This window comes from Penicillium soppii (assembly GCF_028829465.1).
Source record: "Penicillium soppii strain IBT 18220 chromosome Unknown utg000006l, whole genome shotgun sequence".
Taxonomy (NCBI): Eukaryota; Fungi; Ascomycota; class Eurotiomycetes; order Eurotiales; family Aspergillaceae; genus Penicillium; species Penicillium soppii.
The window spans coordinates 3,479,834-3,505,713 of NW_026643236.1; the positions used below are offsets into that span (position 1 = coordinate 3,479,834).

At 50.0% G+C, this 25,880-nt stretch overlaps 11 protein-coding genes across 11 annotated transcripts; 5 read left to right on the top strand and 6 right to left on the bottom strand.

Moving 5' to 3' along the window:
* Positions 1-1,273: 1,273 nt before the first annotated feature.
* Positions 1,274-1,519, top strand: N7529_008691 (uncharacterized protein; the record flags this gene model as incomplete). The annotated part of the gene is made up of 1 exon (XM_057244218.1): positions 1,274-1,519. One exon carries the CDS (start codon positions 1,274-1,276, stop codon positions 1,517-1,519), a length of 246 nt encoding a protein of 81 aa, XP_057095756.1.
* A 392-nt stretch (positions 1,520-1,911) lies between these two features.
* On the bottom strand, positions 1,912-3,561 carry N7529_008692 (uncharacterized protein; the record flags this gene model as incomplete). The annotated part of the gene is made up of 1 exon (XM_057244219.1): positions 1,912-3,561. One exon carries the CDS (start codon positions 3,559-3,561, stop codon positions 1,912-1,914), a length of 1,650 nt encoding a protein of 549 aa, XP_057095757.1.
* Positions 3,562-7,031: 3,470 nt separating this feature from the next.
* On the bottom strand, positions 7,032-8,140 carry eb1 (microtubule-binding protein BIM1; the record flags this gene model as incomplete). The annotated part of the gene is made up of 6 exons (XM_057244220.1): positions 7,032-7,094; positions 7,149-7,627; positions 7,683-7,760; positions 7,844-7,878; positions 7,980-8,051; positions 8,127-8,140. 6 exons carry the CDS (start codon positions 8,138-8,140, stop codon positions 7,032-7,034), a joined length of 741 nt encoding a protein of 246 aa, XP_057095758.1.
* Positions 8,141-8,915: 775 nt separating this feature from the next.
* N7529_008694 (F-box/WD repeat-containing protein 2) lies at positions 8,916-11,125 on the bottom strand (the record flags this gene model as incomplete). The annotated part of the gene is made up of 3 exons (XM_057244221.1): positions 8,916-9,900; positions 9,951-10,293; positions 10,345-11,125. 3 exons carry the CDS (start codon positions 11,123-11,125, stop codon positions 8,916-8,918), a joined length of 2,109 nt encoding a protein of 702 aa, XP_057095759.1.
* A 985-nt stretch (positions 11,126-12,110) lies between these two features.
* Positions 12,111-13,411, bottom strand: N7529_008695 (NAD(P)-dependent alcohol dehydrogenase; the record flags this gene model as incomplete). Its single annotated transcript, XM_057244222.1, has 5 exons — positions 12,111-12,988; positions 13,045-13,086; positions 13,138-13,197; positions 13,251-13,278; positions 13,337-13,411. The coding sequence occupies 5 exons, from the start codon at positions 13,409-13,411 to the stop codon at positions 12,111-12,113; spliced, it is 1,083 nt and encodes a 360-aa protein (XP_057095760.1).
* Positions 13,412-14,630: 1,219 nt separating this feature from the next.
* Positions 14,631-15,638, bottom strand: N7529_008696 (dihydrodipicolinate synthase family protein; the record flags this gene model as incomplete). Its single annotated transcript, XM_057244223.1, has 1 exon — positions 14,631-15,638. One exon carries the CDS (start codon positions 15,636-15,638, stop codon positions 14,631-14,633), a length of 1,008 nt encoding a protein of 335 aa, XP_057095761.1.
* Positions 15,639-16,214: 576 nt separating this feature from the next.
* Positions 16,215-17,668, top strand: N7529_008697 (Gfo/Idh/MocA family protein; the record flags this gene model as incomplete). Its single annotated transcript, XM_057244224.1, has 5 exons — positions 16,215-16,238; positions 16,286-16,448; positions 16,504-17,202; positions 17,260-17,350; positions 17,404-17,668. 5 exons carry the CDS (start codon positions 16,215-16,217, stop codon positions 17,666-17,668), a joined length of 1,242 nt encoding a protein of 413 aa, XP_057095762.1.
* A 315-nt stretch (positions 17,669-17,983) lies between these two features.
* N7529_008698 (uncharacterized protein) lies at positions 17,984-18,955 on the top strand (the record flags this gene model as incomplete). The annotated part of the gene is made up of 1 exon (XM_057244225.1): positions 17,984-18,955. One exon carries the CDS (start codon positions 17,984-17,986, stop codon positions 18,953-18,955), a length of 972 nt encoding a protein of 323 aa, XP_057095763.1.
* Positions 18,956-19,412: 457 nt separating this feature from the next.
* Positions 19,413-21,491, bottom strand: N7529_008699 (putative PHD finger domain protein; the record flags this gene model as incomplete). The annotated part of the gene is made up of 2 exons (XM_057244226.1): positions 19,413-19,553; positions 19,605-21,491. 2 exons carry the CDS (start codon positions 21,489-21,491, stop codon positions 19,413-19,415), a joined length of 2,028 nt encoding a protein of 675 aa, XP_057095764.1.
* A 745-nt stretch (positions 21,492-22,236) lies between these two features.
* Positions 22,237-24,044, top strand: N7529_008700 (uncharacterized protein; the record flags this gene model as incomplete). Its single annotated transcript, XM_057244227.1, has 2 exons — positions 22,237-22,775; positions 22,826-24,044. 2 exons carry the CDS (start codon positions 22,237-22,239, stop codon positions 24,042-24,044), a joined length of 1,758 nt encoding a protein of 585 aa, XP_057095765.1.
* Positions 24,045-24,455: 411 nt separating this feature from the next.
* N7529_008701 (putative transcription regulator PAB1642) lies at positions 24,456-25,556 on the top strand (the record flags this gene model as incomplete). The annotated part of the gene is made up of 1 exon (XM_057244228.1): positions 24,456-25,556. One exon carries the CDS (start codon positions 24,456-24,458, stop codon positions 25,554-25,556), a length of 1,101 nt encoding a protein of 366 aa, XP_057095766.1.
* Between the last annotated feature and the right edge of the window lie 324 nt (positions 25,557-25,880).

A 25,880-nucleotide genomic window follows, 5' to 3' on the forward strand; every position in this document is an offset into this window, starting at 1 on the left:
AGAGGCGTTCCCGGGTGAAGGGAGGCGAGATCGCCATCTGTGGCGTAATCGTGGCGCTATTTTCTGAGATGTGGCGGTGCGATCAGATGTTATGACACAATCGAGCTCATGAGCCCTAGTTTCACCTGCTAACATTGGGCGAGAAATTATCCACAGTTAGGGGCAGTGTAGTATATGGCTATGGAATAGAGCAAATCCAGCTAGTCAGGTATTTGAAGAATCTAGGCAGAAGTTCTCTGTACGGAAATAGGTATCAATCTGGACACGAGCACACGTCACCGTGGCTAAAGCAGAGAAAATCAGCAGTATCAATCCTATTGACATGTGGCTCAATCTAACAACTTTGAATAGGATAAGGCCTCTCATCCTAAAAACACAAACCAATGGGGGTGTCTTTTGGACGACAGCAGACAGCACATCATCTTACAATTTGAGGCTATGGGCAGCAAAGAAGCCAAAAATTTGTGCTTTGCACATTGATACACAGAAAACCAGCAACCACGCAAGACGAAGGACTGATAAAAGAAGACAAATAAAAGCACTATCTTGGTACCCTGACCAAGTCAACCACAACGGGGCTATATAAGAGTGGAATTCAGAGATCTACAAAAGGGATCCATATGGATTGAGACCCAAGGCGAAGAAACATACCAGGAAGGACCATGAATGTGACCGAAAGCCCCAAGACAAGTCACAGGCAAGTCACAGACACAGCCCTCAAGGCGTTCCTAACAGATGCAACCCACTCATCTAGGACAAATGGTCAAATTCTGTCTGCCCAATAGCTTGCTTGGATTCTACTACCCTCTAAAGTACTGCATAGTAAAAAAGTCTAAATCCTGCGAGGTCACCGTGCAGTTGCTACTTTTGTCTCCGCTTGGCAATCAGATCCACCCCCGAGGAAGCTAAAGCAAGACTCCGCCACTGACTACCTGGAACCCGAGGCCCTGGCCAGATGTGTCGAGAAAGAAAGCCTAGTCTCCCAGGATCCTTCGTCGCATTGCCTCGTTCCTTGGTGAGACAACTCATTCTTCACAGTGGTAAACCCCATGAACACGACAAACGCTTTACCCGCGAAAGCGAGGCCCGCAACAAGGACATGCTTGTCCCTCGCCTGGGAGATTGGTCCTACACTCCCACCAAGCTAGACAATATGTGACCCACGATTTGCCAGTTGTGGAAGAACTCAGGGTATCATCCCCGCTGCGGACCCCCACTGAACGCCCACACCTGCGGAGAAGAGTTTGCTGTCAAGCATAAACTCAGAGTAGCTATGAAGAGAGCTTACCAGAACATTACCTTCACTGAACCAACTATCCTAGTAACAGACCTAGCCAATGACCCACCAGCCCACGACAGCGATTCGGATGACGAGCTAGCCATCAAACCTGAGGAACCAATCAAGGAGGTCAAGCAGACTCCAATGGTCGACATAACCGATGTTTCAGCCGCCAGATTTACCGAAGCGAAACAAGCCTGGCATGAGGCATTTTACGTGGCGTGCTCAGTGGCGTGGTAATGCTGGCGGAGACTTTGCCCTCGTGCTGGATACTTATATGGAGACACAGTTGCTATCCACAATATGCAATGATTGTCAATTATATTACATTGATTATTTACCAAATCATAGATGAGTAAGTGACAAAAGAGGGAAACAAAATTTTTGCGAAGATGAGAGAAAAGTGAGCAAGAAGTGAGAGATAATTGAAAAAAAGGGGGGTATCAAAGCAGCAAGAGAAGAGAGCAAGAAACGACAATCAAAGACAGGAAAGCTCTGGGGAAGCAACAAAAGTCAGAGGAAACGAACAGAACAGAATTGATAAAAACAACAAGGCACCGGAGTGAAATCAGCAGGCCTGTCCCCACCCATCACTTCGTTTGATCATTTCACATGGTCCATATCGGCATCGATTACATGTCAATGCCCTCAGTAAAGCGACTACTTCGACTGCCGTCGTAGCTGTGCAGACTGCGACCGAGTCCGTCCGGCCGCGGAGGGATGAACGGGATTGCACTCTGGGGCTGTGCAATGGGGTGCGCAGGCGTAATGGTGATTGGATGAGCCACGTTAACCGCGCTTGAAACGGGAAGGTGGACGGGGTTTGGCCGTGAGGGCGAATTGAGCTCCTCAATTTCGCGGGTATAGTTCGAATCCAAGGGCATGCCATATGGCGAGGTCGGGGGCGGAGCATGGGTGGAGGGTGATCCTATTGGTCCCGGCCCTGGCGAAGTAGGTAGGAAGCCTGGGAGGGTAGGAGAATCGCCATCCAGGCCTCCGCCAAATCCATCGCCGCCATGGGTGAGGACGGGGGGCAGCTTGCGGCCAGAAATCTTTTGGAAGCCGCGTTCGCTGGAGGTGGAGTCGATGGTGCTGTCTGTACGCATTGTTGCGGTCGACTGGCGCCATCGCTTCATGAAGGCGGGGGCGAAATAGGAGGCTGAGAAGAGGGGATCGTTACTTGCACGACGTTCGGCCACTTCTCTAGCCCCTGCCCCTGCCCCCGCTCCCACTCCTGCTAAAGCCCCAGCCCCAGTGCCGGCAGCTGCGTCGTCTGAGATGGCTCTGTGTCTCTTGTTTCCCATGAAGAATCCTCGGCGACGCAAGAAGTAGAAGAGAAGAATAATTATCAAAGCGAGACCGGCGACCGATCCTACTACACCGCCCACGATTTTTGATGTGTCAGAATTGCTCGAAGAGCCCTGCCCCGAAGCCTGCGTTTCACTTGTGGCTGGCGCAGAATTAGTACCTGTCGCCGTGGGAGGCTGTTCGGAAATTCCAAATCCGCCTGATGAGGATGTGGTGTAGGTTTCGCTGCTAGTTGAACTGGTAGTGGAACTGGCAGTTGAAGTTGTCGAGCTACTAGAGCTGGGAATGGAATATGACCAGTAACTGTGCGCCTGAGGTGAGGTTACAGAAGCAGCGCGCGTAGAATTCGAGGAAGCGATGAGAGGGGTCGAAGTCCCTACAGGAGTGCTGATGGTTGAAGAGACTCTGGTGGATGATGGATTTTGGCTCGTTGAATTTGACGTGCATTGGGTGGAAATAGCCGAAGAGGTCAAAAGCGAAGTTTCAGCCAGCGACGAAATCGTCGGCTGGACAGCAGGGGCAAGTGTTGGCGATGTCATTGACGAGATCTCTGCAGAGATAGTCACACCCAGAGAGGCAGTTGCAGTCGGGCTCTCTGAACCGGAGATGGTGAACGTGCCATAGCTGGAATCTGAAATCGTCATTGGGTAACCCGCAACAGTCGACTGCAACAGGATGTGTGAGCTAGCATCAACTACCTGCAGCACAGTCTCGATAGTGGTCACAGAGGTTGTGTCGTCCCGCTTTCCAAGTGCATTGGATTCACCCATCTTATTTTGAAGGCATATCGAGTTTTGCGGGTCACAATCCTCATCTGATAGTACATCAGTAGCGGGCAGAATAGGCTTTTGCAGAGGATCGACCTCTTTAAGTAAATCAGAGCCAGAATCTTCACCATTGAGTGCAATTTCCCGGCGGTGTCTAACATTGTGTAATTTGCCAATGCGCGAGTGGCGGTAGTGACCGTGGGCCATGTTGGCTACAAACAAGCGCAACAATTGCCACACAGAGATGGTAAGATATCAGACGAATGGGTGAATGGATAATCGTTTGTGAATCCTCACAGAGGTTGAGTTTCGAATGATATAGTAGAACAGAATGTCGGGTGTCGTTGATACAAGAGAAAGCACGTACTAGCGCGCAAAAAAGTAAGATAGGGATACCAAAGAATTTTTGGGCAAAGAATGAATGACCCAGTCGAGAATAATGATAAGTGACGGCGAAAGTGTAGCAGCCAGCGACGGGGCTAAGGAGTGAATAGTATGAGCAGCGACAGTAGCCACACAAAGAGACAGGACAGCGATCTAACAAGAACCGACTGATCAAAGTGGGTGATCGAAAAAGAGTGACTTGGTGAGATTGACTAAACACAGTCAGTACAAATCACAAACAGCTCCACCGAAAAGAAAGAACCGGATCGAGTTCCACACATACCCAGGGTAAAAGAGTGACGAACGAGCGGAACAAACAGAGCCCGGCCTCACTAATTAATCCATTTTGAAGGTATCTTAGGACCAAAAGAGAGATTGAGAGAGAGAGAGAGAGAGGAGGGAAAGAGGGAGTCTGGTCCCAGCGTCAACCCGTAACGCACCAAGCGGGTCAGACGTGTTTGACAGTGAGCACAGTGTGCGCGGCCTCAACAGTCAAGGAAAAGCGCCCAAAAATACAAAACCCAGAGGGAAGTGAGGAAGCGAAAGACGGAAAAACGGTGGAAACGACCCAGACCGGACCAAATAATCCCCTATTGAAGCTAAGGCCAGGCGACCCGTGTTAACGAACTAGCCGCGAAATAGATGGGGCTAGTTATTGAGTTTTTTTTAGAATTGAATCTGTTTTTTACATAGGGTATGTTCTCGAATTGATTCAATTTCAATTGAATCATGAACAAAAGAAAGAAAGAAAGATCAGAGAGTTCTCAAGAGTCTCGAGAGCTCAAAAGAAAAGCAAAAACAGCAGACTCCTAAGTGAAGTTACCTGCAGGTACGGGGATCAGCGAATGAGAACTGACAGGTGGGGGTCTGTGAAGTTCTGGCCAAGGACACTAGTCGGCTTTGGGTTTAGGGTGCCATGCAGGTTTAATTAATCATTTCCTCTTTTGCTGGCGCAAACATGACAAACACACACTATCACAACGGAACAATATAACAAAAGTAAGGGGAATGACCATAACGTATTTAACTACCGAGCCGCCATAACCCCCGAGTCGCCACCCCAGCCTAACCCATTGAATTTAAATGCATTTATCTCAACCAAAACGCCATCAATTTTATTCAACTAAGAAATGGTCTATCTGGGCATGTCTCTCTCCTATGCCCTGGCAACCTGCATATTCCACACCCCCTGGGGGCCGCGTCCGCGGTCGAATAGCCGGTTCCCCCGCTATGTGAGGGCCAGGGGGAGGTGGTTCAATTACTCCCTCTGCCTGCATATTTAATGTTGAGGTATCTAAAACTGAGAGGCCCTCGGCCGAGGGTATATACCTTCGAGAACTAGTCCGCTTCTGCTTCTTTTTCTCGTTTTCGGCTCGTAACCCGCGTACTTCTTTCTCCAGAAAAGCACTCGATTGCATCTGAATTTGGCAGGCCTTTAGAACATGGTTTATCGCATTATTAAGTGGGCTCGGAGGACTCCGGGATCTCGTATGAAGCAATGCTTTGATTGATGTAGCCTGCTTTAGTAATTGTGTACAGTTCGAAGGCGTTTTTGGTTCCCACTCGCTCTCTTGACTTGAGAGGGGGGTCGGGGTTCGAAGGCGAATACTGAGCTTTGTAATTACTCGATCAGGTGAAAAGGGTACTAGACCAGCTGCTCCGAAGCTATTGATAATAGTATCGGATTTGAATGTCTCGGAGCGGGCGGAAGGGTAGGCTTCGAGGAAATCAAGTTTGTCGATATGGTTACTCCCATTCCGCATTTTGGTTTCAACAAGCCGACCGTACGAACGTTTTAGCACCGCAAAACAACCAATATCGAGCGGCTGTAAAAGGTGGGATGAGTGCGGAGGCATGCAGATTGGGATAATGTCGTTTTCTTCGCAGATCTTATCGAAGTTCGGGGTTAAATGACTTCCGTGGCCATCGAGTATTAAAAGTCGATATCGACCCTTTACCCTTAAAGAAGTCGATGGAATGAAAAGCTTTTTAAGCCATCGAAGTCCAATTTCATCAGACGTCCATCCATTCGGACTAATCTCAAATCGCCAGTCATCGGGAAGGTTATCGAACCATCCCTCAATATAGATTCTACCTTTAAAAATCACAGTCGGAGGAAGTACCCATCCCGAAGCATTTATACACTCAATCGTAGTTACCCACTCGCGATTTCCAGGCTGTAGAAGCGATCGCCGACCATAGTATTCACTCCTTGTAATAACCCTCGCGGTTGACGTTAATCCCATCGCGAAACCAGTCTCGTCGAAGTTATAAACGTCGTCGGGGTTGATCCCATATTGGATAATAGTTTGTTGGACGAGAGTAAACCACTCCCCGATGATTTTTGGATCTTCGCATTTTGCACGCTCATAATTATAGCGCCTCGAGAATCTACTCGATAATTCGGGATGCCTTTTCACATACTTTGTAACCCAATTCTCACCGACCGAAGGAGCCGGGGTTATTCCGCGTGATTCGAGTAAAAGATTCGCCATTTCTCGAACTGCAGAAGGCCGAGGGGCTGATCCGCGAGCATCCATAGAGAGTATCCAATTTTGAAGGGAATCTTCTTCAATCTCTGTGAGTTTATGTGAATTTGCGCGTACAATTCTTCGCTCGGTGCGGCCGGAGATACGATCGCGTAAAGTGGAACGTGGTACATTGAAAGTGCGAGCAGCGAGAGAAACAGTAGCGATATCTTGTTTCTTAAGAGCTTGTATTGCTAATAAGATCCTACCCTCCTGCTCTACTGAATTCCGAGAGGTTTGGGGGCGAATTGGTGTCATAGTGGATGGTTGAATTAATTAAGTGCTAATTCATGGACATGTTTTAGATTATGTGGCGACTCGGGGGTTATGGCGGCTCGGTGGTTAAATACGTTATACATATTACTACTGTTATCATTACGTACAATTATATAGATGTCCAGGTGTAATTATTTAAAATTTTATATATAGTACTGTATATAACTATATCCAACAGTTTACGCGTATAAAAGAAATCAACATACAATGTTATACTACGGAGTACCAAGCAAATTAAAGCGGATAAACACCTCCGGAATGTGTCATGCACAACCTTGGAACTCCACATCCCAACCGGCATACTATTGGAAAATCACCTGCCGATCTATTTTCCATCCTATTTTAAGCCTAATCATTAATGGTCGGGAAAATGTCTGTGCATTCACTCCATATCTACGTCCTCGTTCTTATTTTGACACAGAAACAAAATCAAGGAGACGGGGTATTTAAAACGGGATCCTCTTTTCCGGCCCAGAACTCATTCCACTTCTAGAAAGTCTCGAGATCATCAGCCACAACCTCCTCCCCTTCAGCGGGGATCTCAAATCCATCCTGAAGACAGCGTCAGTGGGAGAAATCCTGGGTGAATAGTTCAAGGGAACGAACCTCGGTCGAGTACAGGATACCCTGGATGTGCTTGACAAGCGTATCTTCCTCCTTCTCGATCTCGGGGTCGGCTTCAATGGCGCTCTGCAGAAGTAACTCGATATCGCGGAGTTTGGCAAAGTAGAAGTCGCGCTCCTTTTCCAGCCCGGCGATGGCTTCTCTCTGTGTCGCAATTTCCTGCTGTAGGGCAGATGTGGCCGCTCCGCTCGGCGCTCCAACTCGGGGACGGACGCCGCCGGTTGTGGGGGTTACTCCACGACGTGCGCTGCCTGCAGAGGGGGCACGGGCTGCGGGAGCGCCGGTAGAAGCGGGGGCGCCGGAAGCCTTGCGACGGCCGACGGAGTCGTACTCACCACCGGGGTAGTGTTGGTCCCAGTATTTCTTCACCCACTGGAGGAATTCAAGGTTGTCCTGCATGCGGCACTTTGTGAGGGATTGGACGGGAATTGGCTTGTTGACCTGGTGGCGAGCGAAGACATCTGATTTATCATGTTAAAGGGGCCCCGTTGGTCGATTCGTCCGTGTCAAACGTACTCTGGAGAACTTTGAAATTCTGAAGGTAGGCGTATTCGGTGTTCACGTTGAACTTGACCCGGGACATGGGAACATCCACTGAACAAAGAGATAGCCCGGTCAGTATATGCTCCACAAGCGCTCCTCGGTTTCAAATTGGTTTGCATGTCGTGGTTACATACTGAAGATCGAATCGAAAATCTGGCAGAGCGCAGCACTATAGAGGTATAGCAACAACGTATTAGCCATCCGATCTACAAGAGAAAAGCCTGCCCGGCAGGACGTGGTTTGAGAGGGGATGGTGCTGATCGTCCATACCCAGTTCCGCATTGCTCAATCTTGGTAAGGTTCAGCTGAAGCAGGTTGTTAAGCCATGCCAGCAATTCTTGTCTAAACGAATCGAATGTTCCACGTCAGCAAGACCGTTCTATCGCGAGAGAATATGGAATAGGAGAAAAGCCGAACCGGGATTCGCCCATGATGGTGGGGTAGGATAGAGTGTCAATGGAAACGCTAAAAGGAAAAACGAGTTTAAGATGAGCGCTAAGCGGGAGAAGAACTCAATGGAGATATTACACCTCAAGATCAGGACTTCTCGTCAGTCTCTGCCTGTGTGTTGATGGGAAACAGCGGAGAGATTGTTTTGATGCTAAATCCCACGGATCACAACTGGCGCTACCCACTTTTTCCAGCGAATCACATGCTGATTAGTCAGCTTATATTGGCCTGAGGTGTCGGTTTTGACTTGATAGTGGTCGGAACTATTGATTGATCGCATGATTTATTAGGTCTCAGGAGTTATATGTCTAAGAAGGATACTTTTGTCGTAACCGATAGATCTAATTCATATTCAGTTCCTAAGGGTAATAATTCAACATTGCCTCAAGGTATTCCATATTATTCGTATAATATATTGGAACATAAACTGACCGCTCTGTTCGGCCCTTTCTCCATCGCCCTGTTTAAGATATATTACAATGGATGATGTCCATAATTGAATCGTTGTCTCAAAACAAATGAATTAAAAACGTGGATAGAACTTCCGAAATTCGCTGTACCAATAACGCGATGCCAATATATGTTAGAACGAAAGAAGCAACAAGGATCTATCCTGCCTATATCTGTCCCCGTTCCAATTTGTACACAAGAGAGAACCTCCAAATCTGACTCCTTGTGATCCAACAATGTATAGAACCAATATGAAACCCAAAAATCGCTAGAGTAAAGACAAACGGTTTATAAGTTGCAGATGGATCACTCCTCTAATAGTTCGATCCCGTCTAGACCATATCCAAAGTCTATAATGACCGTCCGGGAGTCCTGGCTGGTAGCCACAATGCGTCTGTAATCGGACTGCACACTCAGCATCCAGCTCGTGGTCCAGCCAGGGAAGTTGATTGACAGATTGCCCGAATCGCGGTCAAACACCTTGACACTCATATCGTAGCTGCCACTGACGATGCGCTTGTTTGCGCTGTCCAAATGCAGAGACCGAATCAAGCCCGTGTGCCCGTGGAGCTCGTTGACCAGCTCGCCCGTGTTAGCGTCGAATTGATAGATTATGCGATCGTTACCGCCAGTCAAGATGGTCCTGCCATCGTCACTGAATTCAACACAAGCGAGGCCACGGTCTTTGCTGAGGAACTGCTTGACACACTGGCCCGAGATCACATTCCACATCTTGGCCACGCCGTCGCCACCTGCTGATACAATCAGATCACCGCGCAGCTGCACGGCGTTCACAGGGCCTACGTGGCCGGTGAGTGTTCTCAAAAGACTACCGGTGTGGCGATCCCAAACGCAGATGGTGGTGTCCTTTGAACATGAGACAATGTATCGATCATCGAAGCACACGTCAAGCACGCCAGCCTGGTGTCCGTAAAGACGGCGGATTGGTCGGTAGTCATTCTTCATATCATATACAATGCAGGTATAGTCAGAGGACCCGGTCACCATGATCTCTTCGTCAAATTTCAGACACAGAATTGACGCGCTGTGGTACACCGACCCCTCCTCCTCCATCGGTGCTGTGATTTCTGTCGTCTCATCTGGCGTCGGCCAGGGCGGGGTGATGGTCATGAAGGGAGAGCTTCCCGTGGCTTGGGAAGTCGGGCTATTTACTGGACCACGGCGAAAAGTCCGAGCCGAGGGTGGTCCAATGATCTTCTGGCATTTGTACGGGTATTTTGCATCCCATACACGGATAGTCCGATCACGGGAGCCAGTAATGATTTTGTTCCTACGAGACTGTTAGCGAGGCCCATAAACAAACAAATGGGTTTAACTTACTCGTTAAATTGGGAGCAGTACACGCTGTCCTCGTGACCCTGAAGATAGATAGCTGCAGCCTTGCCGTCCTTCCAGCGGCGATCAAGAGCCCGCCGGACAAGGAACATCTTTTTCCAATCTTGGTTTGGGATTGACTTTCCCAAACCAGAAGACTGTCTCAGCTTGGAAGCTGTCTCGCTTTGGGGCCGTCGGTCATATGCACCGCGAAAAACATGCTTCCAAACATGAGAAGAGGACGCCCGGAGCCAGGTGCGAGACACAAGCTCTGAGTTCAGGAGTGAGTCGGGGTCCAGGTATGAAAGAATGTGGGCTGAAATTTCAGTTGGGAGAAGAGCAACGGGGTCTGTGAAAACGTTAGCCGGTGAATACATGCTTCTGTCACGTCAAAGCTTACCAATTCTGACAAGATCCAGCAACTCTGCATCTGATATCTCTGATCGATCACGCAAGTCAATTCCGATGCCACTCTCCGAGTCCTGTGGCACCCTCATCTCGATAATCTTGCTCGACTCCCGCTCCGCCTTGGCCATTCTAGCAACCTCCATCTGTTCATTCTGTGCAGCTGCCGCGGCACGCGCTGCGGCGCCAGAGAATATGTGATTTGGCAGTACCGGAGGCGCTTGTCCTCGGCCTGGAATGGGGGCTGGGACGGATGCAATAGGAGCATAGAAGCCGTGCAGGGCGGACACGCTGTTCAAAGAGGGGCGCCGGTTGACGCTGTAGCCCTGGGGCGAGTAGACATTTGTTGTCCGGGCATCCCAGTTGCCAGAGGCCATGCGTGTGTGTGTGCGGCTTGGGACATGGTGATAAGTTCGGTCTTTGTCGTCGACCAAGTGAACGTTCTCGGCGAGAGAGATATTTTGCTTGGAAGGTTTGTGGCGCAGAGTGACGGACAGGCGACGTCCGAGAGCCACCAAGCCGTCCACAGGATGCTTCAAGCTCGAAAAACTTTTGGCACCACGGCGTCGAGGCACCGCATCGGGGAACGGGTCCATCTCTTCCACGACCGGTGCATGGTCATCTTGGCATATCCCTGTCAAGTATGGCTCTTGCCAAATGTCAAAAGCGCAATCCTTCGATATCGGGGCAGGATGACCAGCAGTTCGTGGGCGTGGTCGAAACGACACCGATGGGCGTCGGCGTGTGGAGGTGGCGGTATGGTTTGGTGGCGACATGACCAAAATCGCGATTGGTATGTAGAAAACAAATTAGACAGTAAATTTAGACAATTCCGATGATCGCAAACGGGTATTGACGATAGTCGGGATAGTGAATGACAACGCTTTTGTGTAAGTCCAGCCAATATATTGTTGCTCAATGCGATGGTGATCTTGGGAAGCTCTGTGAGATATAAGCCTAACAAAGTGTAGATTTCAACGACCGTTCGCGAACTCCAAGAACCTAAGAGAATGAACAAAAAGAGAGTATAATGAATGAAATATTGACCGATAGAGAAATACAACAAAGGGGAAAAAAAGAAGGCTGCAAGGAGAGATAAAAAAAGGGCGGAAGAATTCCAGAAAGCAGAACTAACCGGTCTGAGGGTCGGGCGGTGAATTGGTGGGAAGTGATTGGTTCAAGAGTCAAGTAACAGGTACTGAGATCACCGTAACATTATAGTCGGAAAGTCAAGTATCTGATACCCTTTCTGGGTACTCGCCCCCCTGCGGATCGAAAATTGTGAATGGGGGGGCAAATCATGGGGGAGGAACCGAACTGCGGAGTACCGCTACCTAGATCGCCACGGTAATCCTCCGCAGATCAGTAAGTACTGAGTACCTCAAATCAGCAGGTGGCAAACAGGCTTTTCTTTGCTTGGGAGACCATCGAATTTTTTTTGTTTTAGAATTGTATTATACGTTACAAGGCAATCTATGTCATAAGTACACATCATCGGACATTTCCTTTGGCACTTTGTATGACTTTCTCAGATCCACCATGAAGAATGCTGTACAACATATGTGCATACATGCAGTAAACAACATACATGTAAACAACATACATGTAAACAACGGTCTCTGAAATAATGAATAAACAAAATACCGAATAAGAGATATCATTCCATTTTTACAACTTTCTATAGAGCCTCATGAAGAAGTAGAACACCCCTGCAACCCCCACCCGTTTTACTATTGACAATATGGTTCTTTTCAAAGCACCTCAACCGAAGATCTTCTCGTAACCGGTCAACGTGAACCGATAGTGAACATCTCCCTTCTTCATGCGCTCCATGGCTTCCTTGAGACCTTCCTCTCCAATAGCAATCTCCTCCACCCATCCCTTGAGTCCCCGATCCGCAGCCAGCTGCAACATCTCAAGCATCTCCCGACGGCTACCCAAGTGACTTGCGCCAATGAGAACGCCGTTAGAAATCAAGTTCTGGGCCTTGATAACCTGACCCTCCTCCTCAGGCAGACCGACACTAATCCAGCGACCGTGGACATCCATCATGGACAAATAGCGCGCAAGGTCAAAGCCCTTAGAAGAGTTAGCGCAGTTGATAATCAAATCAAACGAGCATAGATGGGCCTTCTCCCATCCCTCCTCAGCAGTAGCAATGTATCCATCGGCGCCGAGCTTGAGCGCATCCGCCTCCTTAGCCCGAGACCGCGAAATAGCCCACGTCTCCGCGCCCAGCGCCTTAGCAAACATGACTCCAAAGTGACCAATGCCACCCAGTCCCACGATTCCAACCTTCTTACCCGGCCCGGCACCATTGCGAACCAAGGGCGAGTACGCAGTCAATCCGGCGCACAGCATCGGGGCCACGGTGTTGCTCTCCAGAGCGTCCGGGATCGGGAACACCCAGTGCTCGTGTGTCCGCACGTGCGACGAGTATCCGCCCTGGCTGACAATCCCGGTCTCGGGCCACTCTGAGCCATAGGTGTCCATCATCTGCACCTGGCAGTATGTCTCGTTCTCGTTCTTGCATTGCTTGCACTCGCCGCAGGAGTAGGACTGCGCGCCGACTCCGACTCGCTCGCCTTCCTTGATCAAAGTGACCTTGGGGCCGACACGAATTGCGCGGCCAATGATCTCTGAGGCAGTTGTCAGCAAGAGGCATTGGCTACTTGGGTTTCTCGGGTTTACATACCGTGACCCACACAGAGAGGGAACTTCTGTTCACCCCATCCTCCTATAGAGTGTGTCAGCTTAAGCTTTGTGTTTCAAGAATAACTCGACATACCACTGATGGTGTGCACATCGCTACCACACACGCCACAGGCCTCAATCTTAACATCGACATCTATGCACAGTCAGAAATAGGAAAGCAATAAGAGCATAGAAATCACGACTCACCATAGTCGCCAAATGGCTTCAGCTTGAACTTTTCCATGATTTAAGTCAGCACATTCTCTATCAAAACCCCCAAGAAAGATACTCACGAAGCGCTTGTGGAACTGGGTGAAGCTCGCAGGTCCATCGACCTGGAAACCTTCGGCTTCTTCAGGGTAAGGCATTATGACAGGGATGAGCAATTGATAGTATGAAGTCTTTGTGTCTTATCCAAAGTAATCTGCAGTATAACGACGGCAGAAAGACAGACAAAGCAAAAGCGAAAAAAAGTAGAAACCAACAACACTAGCGGGGTGGAGGGGAAGAGGAGGGGGATGTATATCAACGCCACGAAATTTCAATCCCTCCCAGCGAGCACGGATCGCGAAATGTTTCCCTGTTACGCGGGATATAATCCCAATTCGAATCCATTATCGTAGCACTGCGGTGCTGCGTCTACAACCGCAATCCCCACAATCGGACATTGTCCCGTGGACTGGATCCACCGGCCAAACTACGGATATAAGCCCAGGAATCAGAGCGCGGAATCGAGTCTCCAGTCTCGTGCGAGAATCAAATACGATATTGGCGATGTCAAGAGGTCTGGGCAGCGTGGGGTTCTTAGACTTGGTGGGGTGGTGTTTAGAATATCACCTAGTAAACTCGTGTACTGTCGTACTACGTAGTTGATAACGGCCTGGTCTCGTATCAACTCCGATTTGGGATTTTTCCACCAATGAACACTCGAAGAGAAATTTAGTCCAAATTCTTATCGGAGGTAGATAAGGATAGTTGAGGGCTTGGAATGTACATTTCAAACATATTGTGAAGTGTTGATCGATTCCTCCGAATTTTCGTCTCTTTGCGACACTCACTCTTTAAAAGCTGATTTTCCTCGTTCCTATTGCGCTTTGTGTCGTTCAGCAGTTCTTTGATGTTCTCAATGTGACTCGATTTCTCTACACAGTGGATACTGCGGCCTCCCTAGTGTTCCTCGCATAATGTTTGGTATAGCAGCGAATATTCGTTGAATCGGTTCATTGTTTTGGTGCAGCGAAGCTCTCTTGTCCGACCCTGTTCTGGAAATACTAACGCTAACTATGTATAGGGTCATCAAACTAGTACCTTAGTATGAAAACCAACGTAATTGTCAACCTTGGAAGGTTTGTAGCTATATAGAGTAGAGTTTTGCGAAACTGGGGGCGAATATAAACATTTTGAGTTAATGATCACATCCATCCAAAGATGGAAGGGAAATAAAGTCATCGCTCATCCATGCAAATGGCAATCTTGGAAGCGTTTACGTGTAACTATTAGGGAGTCCAAGAATAGATCTGATATCGTAAACTTTAATATATACTTTGGAAATCATTACTTGGCTTTGAAAAGTTGCCATCCCAGCATTTATGCCACGTCAGGCAAAGTCAACTCCACATCCATCGCAGACTTAATCTTATCCGCAACGGTCTGATATTGGGCCTCAGTGAGACGAGCCAGAGGGCGGCGAGGGAACCCGCCGTAGCCGTAATAGGACTGGATAGCGCCCTTAGTACCAGGAATAGCAGCCTTAGTGAGAACCCAATCGGCAGCACTCAGCTGCTGCTGTGCCTCCATAGCCTCTGTTAGACGACCCTCAGACCAAAGCGTGAAAATGCGCACACAAAGACGGGGGAGAACGTTCGCGCCACCGGCAAGAATGGCAGAGCCACCGGAGACGAGGGTCTGAAGAGTGAAGTCGGCGATACCGCCGAAAGCAACGTATGGGTGCTTAGCGTTAGGCTTGGAGACAGTGGCGGTGCGCTGGGCCGGCGCCAATGGAGAAGAAGGAGTAATAGCGCCGAGAGCGTTAGCGACACGAGTCAGCTTGCCAGTGTTGGCACAGGTGAACTTGGTGCCAACGATATTGGGGTGTTCGGAGATGCGGATGATAAGGTCGGAGTCCATGTCGATGCCGGCGACCGCGCCGGGGTAGTTGTACAGGATAAGAGGGATGGGCGAGCCGTCGGCAACAGCAGTGAAGTACTCGTACAGGGTTTCGTCGTTGCCCATGGCAGCGCGGTAGTAGCTGGGAGGCACGATCAGGGCGTACTCGCCGCCGGAAGCCGCGACCTCCTTGCACAGATCAATGGTTCCGCGGATGCTATTTTCACTGGCCCCGGCAATAACAGGCACATCGGAGAAGCCGGCCTCGTCGAGGGCGGAACGGGTCTCGCGAGTGACGGTCTTACGCTCTTCACGGGTGAGATGCACGGCTTCGCCGTTTGAGCCCATAGTGACAAGACCGACGAGGCCGGCCTTGGCTAGGCGTACAGCGTGGCGACGGATAGAGGCGACGTCGAGCTCTTCGGTTTGGGCATCGAAGAAGGTCATTGTTGGCGCATAGACGCCGGGACGGAGTGCGGTGAGAGGCATGATTATGGTTGATGCTGTTATTTTTTTTTAGAATTAATCAAACAAAGTGATTCACACGGATTGTGAGAGGGGTATATAGAGCAATTAAAGACATTATTGACACTTCGCATAGTAATTCCATCATTTCCCCCCACGTCGGCGATTGTCCCGATGCACTTTCATTTATGGAGAATTTGATTCCGCCAATCAGGTTATGTGCGCTGAATGTGGGGGATATGAGGGGTAAAAGGCGGCTAAATGCACTTGTTCGTTACAGAGTAGTCGATTAGAATAAATTAAGAAGGTAATAGAAGATAACATATGAGAGTAATATAAACAATTCAATTCCAAGTACTCAGAAAATACTAACAATGAATTAGCACTGAGGAGAAGCGAAAAACCAAAATATCAAGAAATACATGGGGAGACGGCTATTGACTTTGCAATATTAGGAAGTGAGGGAAGTGGAATTCAAACGCCGGAAGAATTATCTCCAGCAATCTAAAGACATTGAAAGACCCCGGTTTCCTATTTCTCGTTTTAAATTTCTTTTATCCCCAGACAGTTCTCGGAATTCAATTCCTATATACACACATCATGGCTCCTCCTAGCGTTTTAATGGTAAGACAGGATACCTCCCCGCATGAAACATCGAGCTAACAGCACAGGTCGGCACCGGTGAATACACCACCGGGTTTGTCGGTGGTGGTGCATCTGGCTCAGACAAGAAGGTCGGCGTGGTAGGCCTTACACTCTTTGACCTGCGCCGACGAGGCAAGGTGGGTGATCTGAGCATGGTGGGCGTATCGGGAAAGAAGTTCCCCGGTATCCGTAAGTAAAACCTCGTGAAAATCAATTGAAACGAGACGCTGACCGCAAACCCAAGGTGACCATCTGCACCGCAATATCTCCCAAGTCTATAACAACCTGGACACCTCCTTCACCTCGTTCCCAGCGGACGACCAGACCGATCCCGACGCCTACAAGACCGCCATCGATGCTCTTCCTCGTGGCTCTGCCATCACAATCTTCACCCCCGACTCAACCCACTACCCAATTGCCCTATACGCCATTGAGCGTGGCCACCACGTGTTGATCACCAAGCCAGCCACCCAGCGCCTGGGAGACCACCTCGCTCTGGTTGAGGCCGCGCGTAAGAATGGCGTCTTCGTCTTCATCGAACACCACAAGCGCTTTGACCCGGCTTACTCTGACGCGCGAGCCAAAGCCAAGAGTCTGGGTGATTTCAATTACTTCTACAGCTATATGAGCCAGCCGAAGAGCCAGCTCGAGACCTTCAAGGCCTGGGCGGGCCGTGATTCGGACATTTCTTACTACCTTAACTCTCACCACATCGATGTCTGCGAGAGCATGGTGCCCGACTACAAGCCCGTGCGGGTCACGGCTTCTGCATCGCAGGGTACCGCTGCGGCTCTGGGATGTGTTCCCGAGACTGAGGATACTATCACCCTTCTGGTTGAATGGCGCCGCCGTGATGACCCCGCGAAAATTGCCACCGGTGTCTATACCGCTAGCTGGACAGCCCCTCAGAATGCGGGCGTTCACTCCAACCAATACTTCCATTGTAAGTTTGGCCTTCTACTAGTAATGAACTAGTATAAATTGCTGACGCATCAATTAGATATGGCGGCCAACGGTGAGATTCGCGTGAACCAGGCCAAGCGGGGCTACGAAGTGACTGGTGACGATCAGGGTCTGGTCCACTTCAATCCGTAAGAACCCTATCAAAAGAGTATCTTATGTTCCCATGCTGACTTTGTTAAAGATTCTACATGCGCTATGCCCCCGATGAGGAAGGGAACTTTAGCGGGCAGACCGGATACGGCTACATTAGTTTCGAGAAGTTTATCGACGCTGTCACCAGTGTCAATGAGGGACGAGTAACTCTCGACCAGCTCGATGCCCGCCCGCTGCCTACTCTGCGGAATACGATTGCCACCACTGCGATTCTGGATGCCGGTCGTAAGTCTCTTGATGAAAGGCGACCTGTGGAAATTATTTCCGAGGGCGATAAATGGGAACTCCAGTGAATTCGAAATATGTTACATATCAGAAGTTTATGAAATTGTATTATGGTCTTTTATTGGTATTCATTTCCGACTCAGCCCCAAAATAGATAAATCGGCATGTGTCAGATGTCGGATCTCTGCAGGATTTCTACTCACCGGTTCCTACCCCCACCACAGCCTTGAAAGGCTGATGGTTGCAACCTAAATTGTAAGATGAATACGAGCCCGGCAATTTCCAATTTCGAGTCCTATCTTAAACTCCTCCTGCTTCTCTTCCCTGCTTTGCTTAGCGCAAAACATCCACCGTCGCACCATATATAACACCCCTCATCCACAATGATGCGGAGAAAAGAAGTATACACAAACATCACACCCATCCCCTCCTGCGTCCCACGCCAACTAGCCCTCGACATCCTCCACAGCCATGGCGAAATAATCACGCTAAACCCCCTCGTCCTCACCCACAACCCAATAAGAGCCCCCCGGGACGCCAGCGCAGACGAATATTACTCAACATGGTACGAGATCACCGAGCGCGTACAATACATCCCGGGGCTGGGCAAGATAGGCTCTGGAAAGATCAGCTTCAAAGGCTGTTTCCAGAATGAGGCGTGGGGTCTTCAGACGCACATGTACGCGCCGATGGGTATCGACTTGCAAAGCAAATGGCGCATCGGCGGCACGCAAGCCGACGAGCCCTCGCCCTCGGGGCACGAGCAGCAGCACCCCGACGCCCCGCAGACCGGCTTGTATCTGCGTGAGGACATCGCGATCGAATGTAACCGCACGCTAATCAGCTTCGTCCGGAACCAGTTAAAAGCCGCGTCCAAAATTCTCGTCGACCGACTGATCAAGAAAGCGGAACTACTGGACGCGGGCGTGCTCGAGGCTATGATGGAAGACGGAAAGCTGAAGACGTTCAATCCGGCTGATCGCTCCAGTAGGCCGCTGCGGGTGTCGGGATCAACCCGCTCGCGCAGATACTCTGATCAGATGTCTATGTCTGCGGGGTCGGAGCCTAGATCGCCGGCAGGGTCGGAGTACGGACCTGCTTGGCCGCAGAATTATACCATGCCGCTGCCGAGATATGGGGATGAGGCGCGGAAGAGCGTGGCTGTGGAGTTGCCGGCGGACTTTTATCATCCGGGGCCTGGCTCTGATAATGTTCAGGAAATGGCGGATTCGAGTAATCGGTACTCTAAGGCGGGGATGGATAAGGGATGCTCGGAATTGCCTGCCATGGAGGAAGTTTCTGAAGAGCGGGAGAAGGACAGCTTGCGATATATCCCGTATCGACCCAAGGGGTAGCCATTTGTCTTTGGGTCGATATTGGGATATCGAATTGGTACTGACGCTTTTGTAATTTTGTAATTTGGAGGACAGGGCGTTAAAATGTGGAATTTACATGAAGTAAGGAATATACGTATGCGTGAATCGGTTGCTGAGTTTCTGCTTCCTAGAATATTCAAAAGAACGCCCACAGAATGGACCTGAAAAGAACCTCATACCTCCATGCCACAGTACGATGGTGAAAGTGTGTCTATCATACCCAGCTGCGAAGACAAGATGAGAGCAGGTATCTGCACGAATCAATGATTCAATCCTAGAGATTGAAAATAGTTAAGAAAAATCCAAGAATGAAATGTTGTGATTACTTGGTAGAGAGACAACGCCGTTGATACACCAAAACAACTCCCGCCAGAAAAGCAGAATAAAAGACGCAAACGCATCGTGGTATCATACAAGCAATTCATTCGATCCAAATTCAACGTCGCGATCCACCCTTGATTATCCCATCCTCTCCTTTGTGCAGCTTGACACGGCACTGGGGACAGTACCACTTGGCTGTGCGCGAAGGAACCTCCGCAAGGCCCACGCAGTCAAGATGGAACCATTCGCGGTCACACTGCGAAACATTAGTATTAAATTGAGATAACAGGGCCAGATATCCACTCACATCCTGGTTTTCGCAGCAAATCATCGTCCCAAAGCTGACATCCCCACAGAGGCAATACCGGGGCTCATTAGCGTCAATTTGCTCCAACACGCCATCTTCGTCCACGCGGACATCCTGGGAATCACGGATGTTGATTCGCTTCTTGCCAGGCTTGGCCTTGCGCCGCCCGTAACTGACCGCCGCGCCGCCATCTTGGCCATTGGAAATGGGTCCTGGCGCAGGACGTTTCCGCCGCCGGGCCGGAGCGGGGACGCTTGGTGCGTGGGACGACTCGCGGACGGGGGTCTTGTGGGCGGGCGTGGCACTCTTAATGCGGCGGTCGCGCCCGCTTGCTGCTACTGCTGTGGGGATGTTGCCGAGGGTTCCTCCTTCAATTGATGCGGCGGCCATAGAGCGCCGTGATGAGGGCCGTGTGACTGGTGGTGTTGGGGTAGTGACGTGTGGAACAACAGATCGGTTGGAGCGCCGGGAACCCGTTGGGCTGGGCAGAGGTGAAGATATTTTTGTTTCGGGTGCAGGGGAAACGTGGGTTTTGATCGGGGCGATTGGTTCAGTGCTGATGTCTGTGGCGGCTCCTCGGCTGGATCTACGCCGAGACGCACCAGCCCTAGAAGGTAAAGATACAGGGGCGACGGGTACGGCGGGTGCAGCAACAGGCACAGGAGTTGGTGGCTCGGCGGGAATGGATTCTGGTTCTTCAACTGCCACTTCTTCCCTTTTCCTCTTGCGTGATGATCGATTCGCAGCTGGGGTTGCTTGGGCCGGGCTTGGCAAAGGCCTGGGTAATACACCCACGCCTCCTTCGCCTTCCATCAAGGCTTGCTCACGGGCCAGTTGCTCGCGCTTCAATTTCTTTGCCTCGTTCAATTTCATGCCGCGGTTGCTCAGTTTCGTTTCCTCCAAGTCCTTGGCAGCCTCACCGCGTCGCGTCTCCTCGATATTATCGCAGTCGATGAATTCTGCGCCCGTGTCCTCTGCCCGGGCCTTGGCCGCACGGTATGCTTCCCATCCACGATTTGCCAAGGCCAGCTCACGGTGAATCATTACTTCGCTGGGCTGCCACACAGCGTTCTTCTTCATCTTCTTTCGTAGTCTGGTCATCTCCCATTCGGTCAATCGCAGCCATGGTAGATCTTCACTGCCCAACTTCGCGTCATCTGGCGGCGGTTTCAATTGCGCAAGAGCCTGGGCCGTGGACTGTCCTGTACCCGCGCTGGGGCGACGCGCCTTTTCTTTCTTCGGGGGTCGAGGCCTAGGGGCCAGTTTGATGAGTTCACCCTCCACATCCGACTGCTCAGTGCTAGCAAGCGGAGAATCTGGATCGAAGGTCCCGTCGATGGCCGAGACGCGCCTCCTGGACTTGGGGTCTCTCCTATTGCGATTGTCCAAGCGAAGGGTGATACGCGTAGTTGAATCTCGACTGGTCTTCTTGCTTCCGCGCGCGCGCTTCAGTTGTGGGGGCGGTGTTGGTTCCTCCGAGGCAGGTTTAGGCAGTGCTTCGAGCTTCTGGCGAATGCAACCCAGCCGATCGAAGTGGCGATCTACGACATCGTAAAGTCGGCAGGCTTCTGCGTACGCTGACTCACGCGCATTGATGGCGCGATCCACTTGAGATGATATATCTTTGCGCAGTGCGATTGCGCCCGGTCGATTGTCGGGGGGAAGGCTTGGAAGTTGGCCGTAGACCTGTGTGAGCTGGTGCACGGCTTGCGCCGAGTCAAGGTATCGATCGTCAAGGCCACGGATGAGTGTGAGGGAACGGATAAGGTCGGCCGGGAGATATTCAGTATAGTCAATAAAGTCTGTAACTGTGGCTTGTGCATCTGGGTCGAAGGGGCCTTCGAGGATGACCCCTCCGCTGTCGTCTGTCTCGTCTGTCATGGGCATGGTAAGGGGTAGCTGTTCGCGGGTCGATAACGGAAGGTGTGTTCTCCCCTTTGGAAAAGTAGATGCTAATAAAATATCTGACTGCAAAGCAGCGATGAGAAAACGCGAACACCGAGGGGCCTAGGCATCAGATAACAGAAGAGCTTGAATGCTTGCACGTCCTAAACATCGGATTACTGTTAGTCCGTACCCGTCCGGGGGTTCCTTGCCGTTCACCGGTATGTGGGTCTATATCTACTTCAACAGTGTACAGTATTGTATATAGTCGTATACATATTCCATTTGATTTGACTTGAACAATAATCTATTTGAGTCAATATCTAGGTAAAAGTAATCTTATGAAATGAGACAGATCATAATTCATTACCTAAGTGACAACCGTTGGAGACATGTAATCTGAGAGAGTAGAGATATAGAGATACGCAGAGATCTTTCATTGTAATACGTATGTACATATATGTAAAATTTAGTGAAACATCATTAGATTATACTAGAGAGTACTAGGCAGGACATGTGCATACAGAAAGTACACCTGATAACACTGGGAGAAACGCCACAGTTGGACCCCGTTCCTTCCCAATTTAGAACTTTATACAAAGCCTCTCGTCGCGTCTTTTTCGTTGTTTTGCTTCCTGAATTTCTTCCTCTTCTTCCTCTTCTTCTTTTTCTTCTTCTTCTTGTTTTTCTTATTTTCTTCCATATTCACCTAAACATCTCAGACCTATTTCAACCTTTGCATCTCCTAATGGATCCTCAAGAGCGTCTCAACATGCTCTACTCTGGAGACATGCAATCCATGGATGTTGATACTCGTTTGAACCACCAGGCCCATCCCCGCAGAGCCCAACCAGGAAGCACCCCTGTTCCATCTATTCAAGCTGAGCAAGGAGTAAGTGAATTTGATTTCGACCCCGTTACCCCCGTCGCAATTCCTGTCAACGAACAATTTCAACTTTCCTACATTCGTACCCTTGTGATTGGCATCCCAGTCGAAGGCGACAGATATTTGACCGAACTCGATCAGTATGTTAGGTCCCCCAGTTGCACTATCCCGGAGATGAGCCCGTTGTCGACCACGCCCTCGGACGATAGCGGCCCTGTTGTTCCCAAGGAGCTTGTTCTTCCACTTCCAGATATATGTCGCCCTCCCACGATTCCCACGATGTTTACTCCCGCTGTGACCATGGCTCGTTTTGCCATCAATTATTGCTCGGGTGACTTGTCCAAGAATGTCTCCGAGCGATTCTACGACGGTGACAAATTCTGGTCTCGAACTTGGGATCTGTATGTGCTATGCATTTGTGACAGAAGTAGATGTCTAATACCTTTTGCAGCTATTTTCTGCCCATTCCAAAGTCAATTGATGAAAAGCCATTCCTTCTTATCCCCACTGTGCATGCTCAGGCACTGCTGGACGAGATCAACTCAGCTCTGAGGATCAATTTGACCCTCATGGGCCAAGGAAAGCAAGGGCTTGTGCTCGAATTCGACAACGACCGATTGCCCCGGCCCGAATTCATCGGCCAAAGCCAAACTGTTTGGCAGAAGAACAAGTTGATAGATGCTATTCCAAAGTCCACGGAAATCTGGGAAAATGCGTTGAAGGAGGTCGATCCTACAGTTTTCAAGGCGTTTGAAGAAAAGATCAAAGCGTCTGTTGCCACAGTCAAGGCTGACAGAGCTGCGCAGAAGAAGGCAAAGCAGGCAAAGCGTGATGCTGCCAAGAAGAAATTAGAGCAGTGTCTGGGTCGTATGCAAGCCTGTTTTGGGCTACGACCTGCGCTGAAACAAAACGTTGAGCAGCCCTCTTTCACCAGTGGCCAACTGGATCCTGTTGATGTCTTAACCCCCGCAAAATTCAAGTTTCATGATATGCCCATCTTCATCAGCGTTGATGTGGAGTGGATGGAGGACTATGGTGTCCTGACAGAGGTTGGGATCTCAACTCTGGATATGTACAACTTGCAAGATGTGGTTCCCGGCGATTTCGGCCACATGTGGCTCTCGAAAATTCAATCCCGCCATCTGCGCGTCGAAGAGCACCGGCACTATGTCAATACGAAATACCTACAAGGTTGTCCCGGTAATTTCGACTATGGCAAGAGCGAGTTTATCCCAAATGCGGAAATTGCAAAGGCCGTAGACGATGCATTCTTCAAAGTCCCGCCACTGAAGTCCACCGGAGAGAAGCGCACGGTGATTCTAGTCGGCCTGAATCTCCAAAGTGACATCATGATTCTTCAGCGCAAAGGCTGCAAGACTTTCCGCGAATTGGACATGTCTCTTCCGTTCCCAAGCACTCCCATCATCAAGGAGGTTGTCGATGTGGCGCAACTGTACCGAGTTTATGCCGAGGAATCTCAGCCTCCAGGACTCGCTAATCTGTTGAAGAAACTGCAACTCGTGGGACGACACTTGCATAATGCGGGGAATGACGCGTATCATACCTTGGAGGCTCTTGTTACTTTGATGCTTCAGGTGGCTGGCGAGAAGCCGGGTGCTTACGAACGGAACCCAGATGGAAGCGCAATCCCATTGCCTCTTCCCAATTAGAGACTTGAGCACTGGTCAAGTCTTCTGGGAGCCCGAGAGCCTGAATTTGGAAGTCCGACTAATGCCAGTGATGTGGGATCAATTTGAAACTCAACGGTTGTGGCGAAGACCAGAATTTGAGGGTTGACCATAGGATCTGCGGTCGAAACAAACTTTGCGGAGATGAAAGGTGAAAATACAAAAAAAGGGGACGTGTATGATTAGACCTAGTTTAGTTGAGAATGAATATCTCTGCCAACTATGTAAACTGACGGTTCAATCCATAAGTACAAATATACAAATAGAACAGAAAGTAAGCTGTGGTTCTGACGACATACCATCTTCATCCCACTGTCGCCCCCACATCCCACCTACTTTGAGTTTTATATCGCAACCTCCGATCTTCTCAACTCAATCGCCCAATTGCCCAAAATGACAACCCAAGGCCCCCTCACAGCCTACCTGCTAGCAAGCACCCCAGACGCGCTAACCCGCGCAACAACCCACCCATTCCTCGCCGCCGCAGGCCGCGGAACCCTCCCCAAACCTCTCCTAAGCCAATGGCTCTCTCAAGACCGTCTCTACGCCCAGTCGTACATCCGCTACATCGGCCTCCTGCTAGCTAAAATCCGTCTCCCAGCCCAAAATTCCTCAACAGCCGTAAAACAGCCAACAAGCGAACAAAAGGCCATAAACGTCCTCATCGACGCCCTCGTCAACATCCGCACAGAACTCGCCTTCTTCGAAAAAACAGCTGAAGACCATGCCCTAGACCTAACAGCCATTACCGCAGAAGAAGGCGCCTGCGCCCTCACCTCCTGCGGAAACGGCTCCTACATCACCACCTCCTCCGGCATCTCCACCAGCGGCTCAGGCAGCTGCCCGGGCTTCACAGGCGGCAACACGGACATTGCCGGCCCCATGAGCACAGAAAACACAACCGGCCACGCCCTCTGCGTCTCCCAGGGCGAGTGTCAGATGCCCTCCGGCAGCGACATGTGTGTCCCCTCCGAGTTCAATACACAGCCTGTCAGCGACGATGCGTTTGCTGCTAGTCGGGCGCGCACGCCTGCGCCGGAAGCGGTGCGCGGCGGCATACAGACTGGTCTTGAGCGCAGCGGGACGCTCTTCTTCTGTGCTTCGCGGACTACTAGGGCGTATATTGATATGTTTATGTCTGCCGGGAGTACGGGGGTTTCGGTGATGGAGGGGATGGCGGTGCTTTGGGCTACGGAGGTTTGTTACCTTCGGTCTTGGAGGTATGCGGCGCGGTGTATGCGGGAGAATGGGAATAAAAATGGGGGCGGGGATTATAGTGGGGATGCGGATGGGGGTGCGTTGAGGGGGAAGTTTATCGATAATTGGTCGAGTGTTGAGTTCGAGGGCTTTGTTAATCAGATTGGGGATGTTTTGGATGAGATGGCTGGGCAAATTAAGGGGGCTGAGGAGTCGGAGATCATGCGTGGAAGGTGTTTGGAGTGGTGGAGGCAGATTGTGTGGTTGGAGGAGAAGTTCTGGCCTGAGCTTGTGTGAGTTGTTTTTTTTGCTCTTTGGGATTGTTGTGTAGAAAAAATAGTGTATCTAGAATAGTACGTTAGATTAAATAGACTGGAGCTTTCCAGCGACCTTAAATATAAATATGGAATGGTCGTTACGGTACTTGATCGAGTTTTGCAAGTAAAAATATTGTATGTGATATCATACATCTGGCTCGAAGCCGTACATACAAAGCCATCTATCCATGACGCAAGACAAAAAGCAATAAAACGCCAATGTCCACCGAAAAGAAATAACAACAAAAAACATATTCAAACTCCGTTCTTGGCCAAGAGAGAGAAAACCTGAAAAACGATAAAA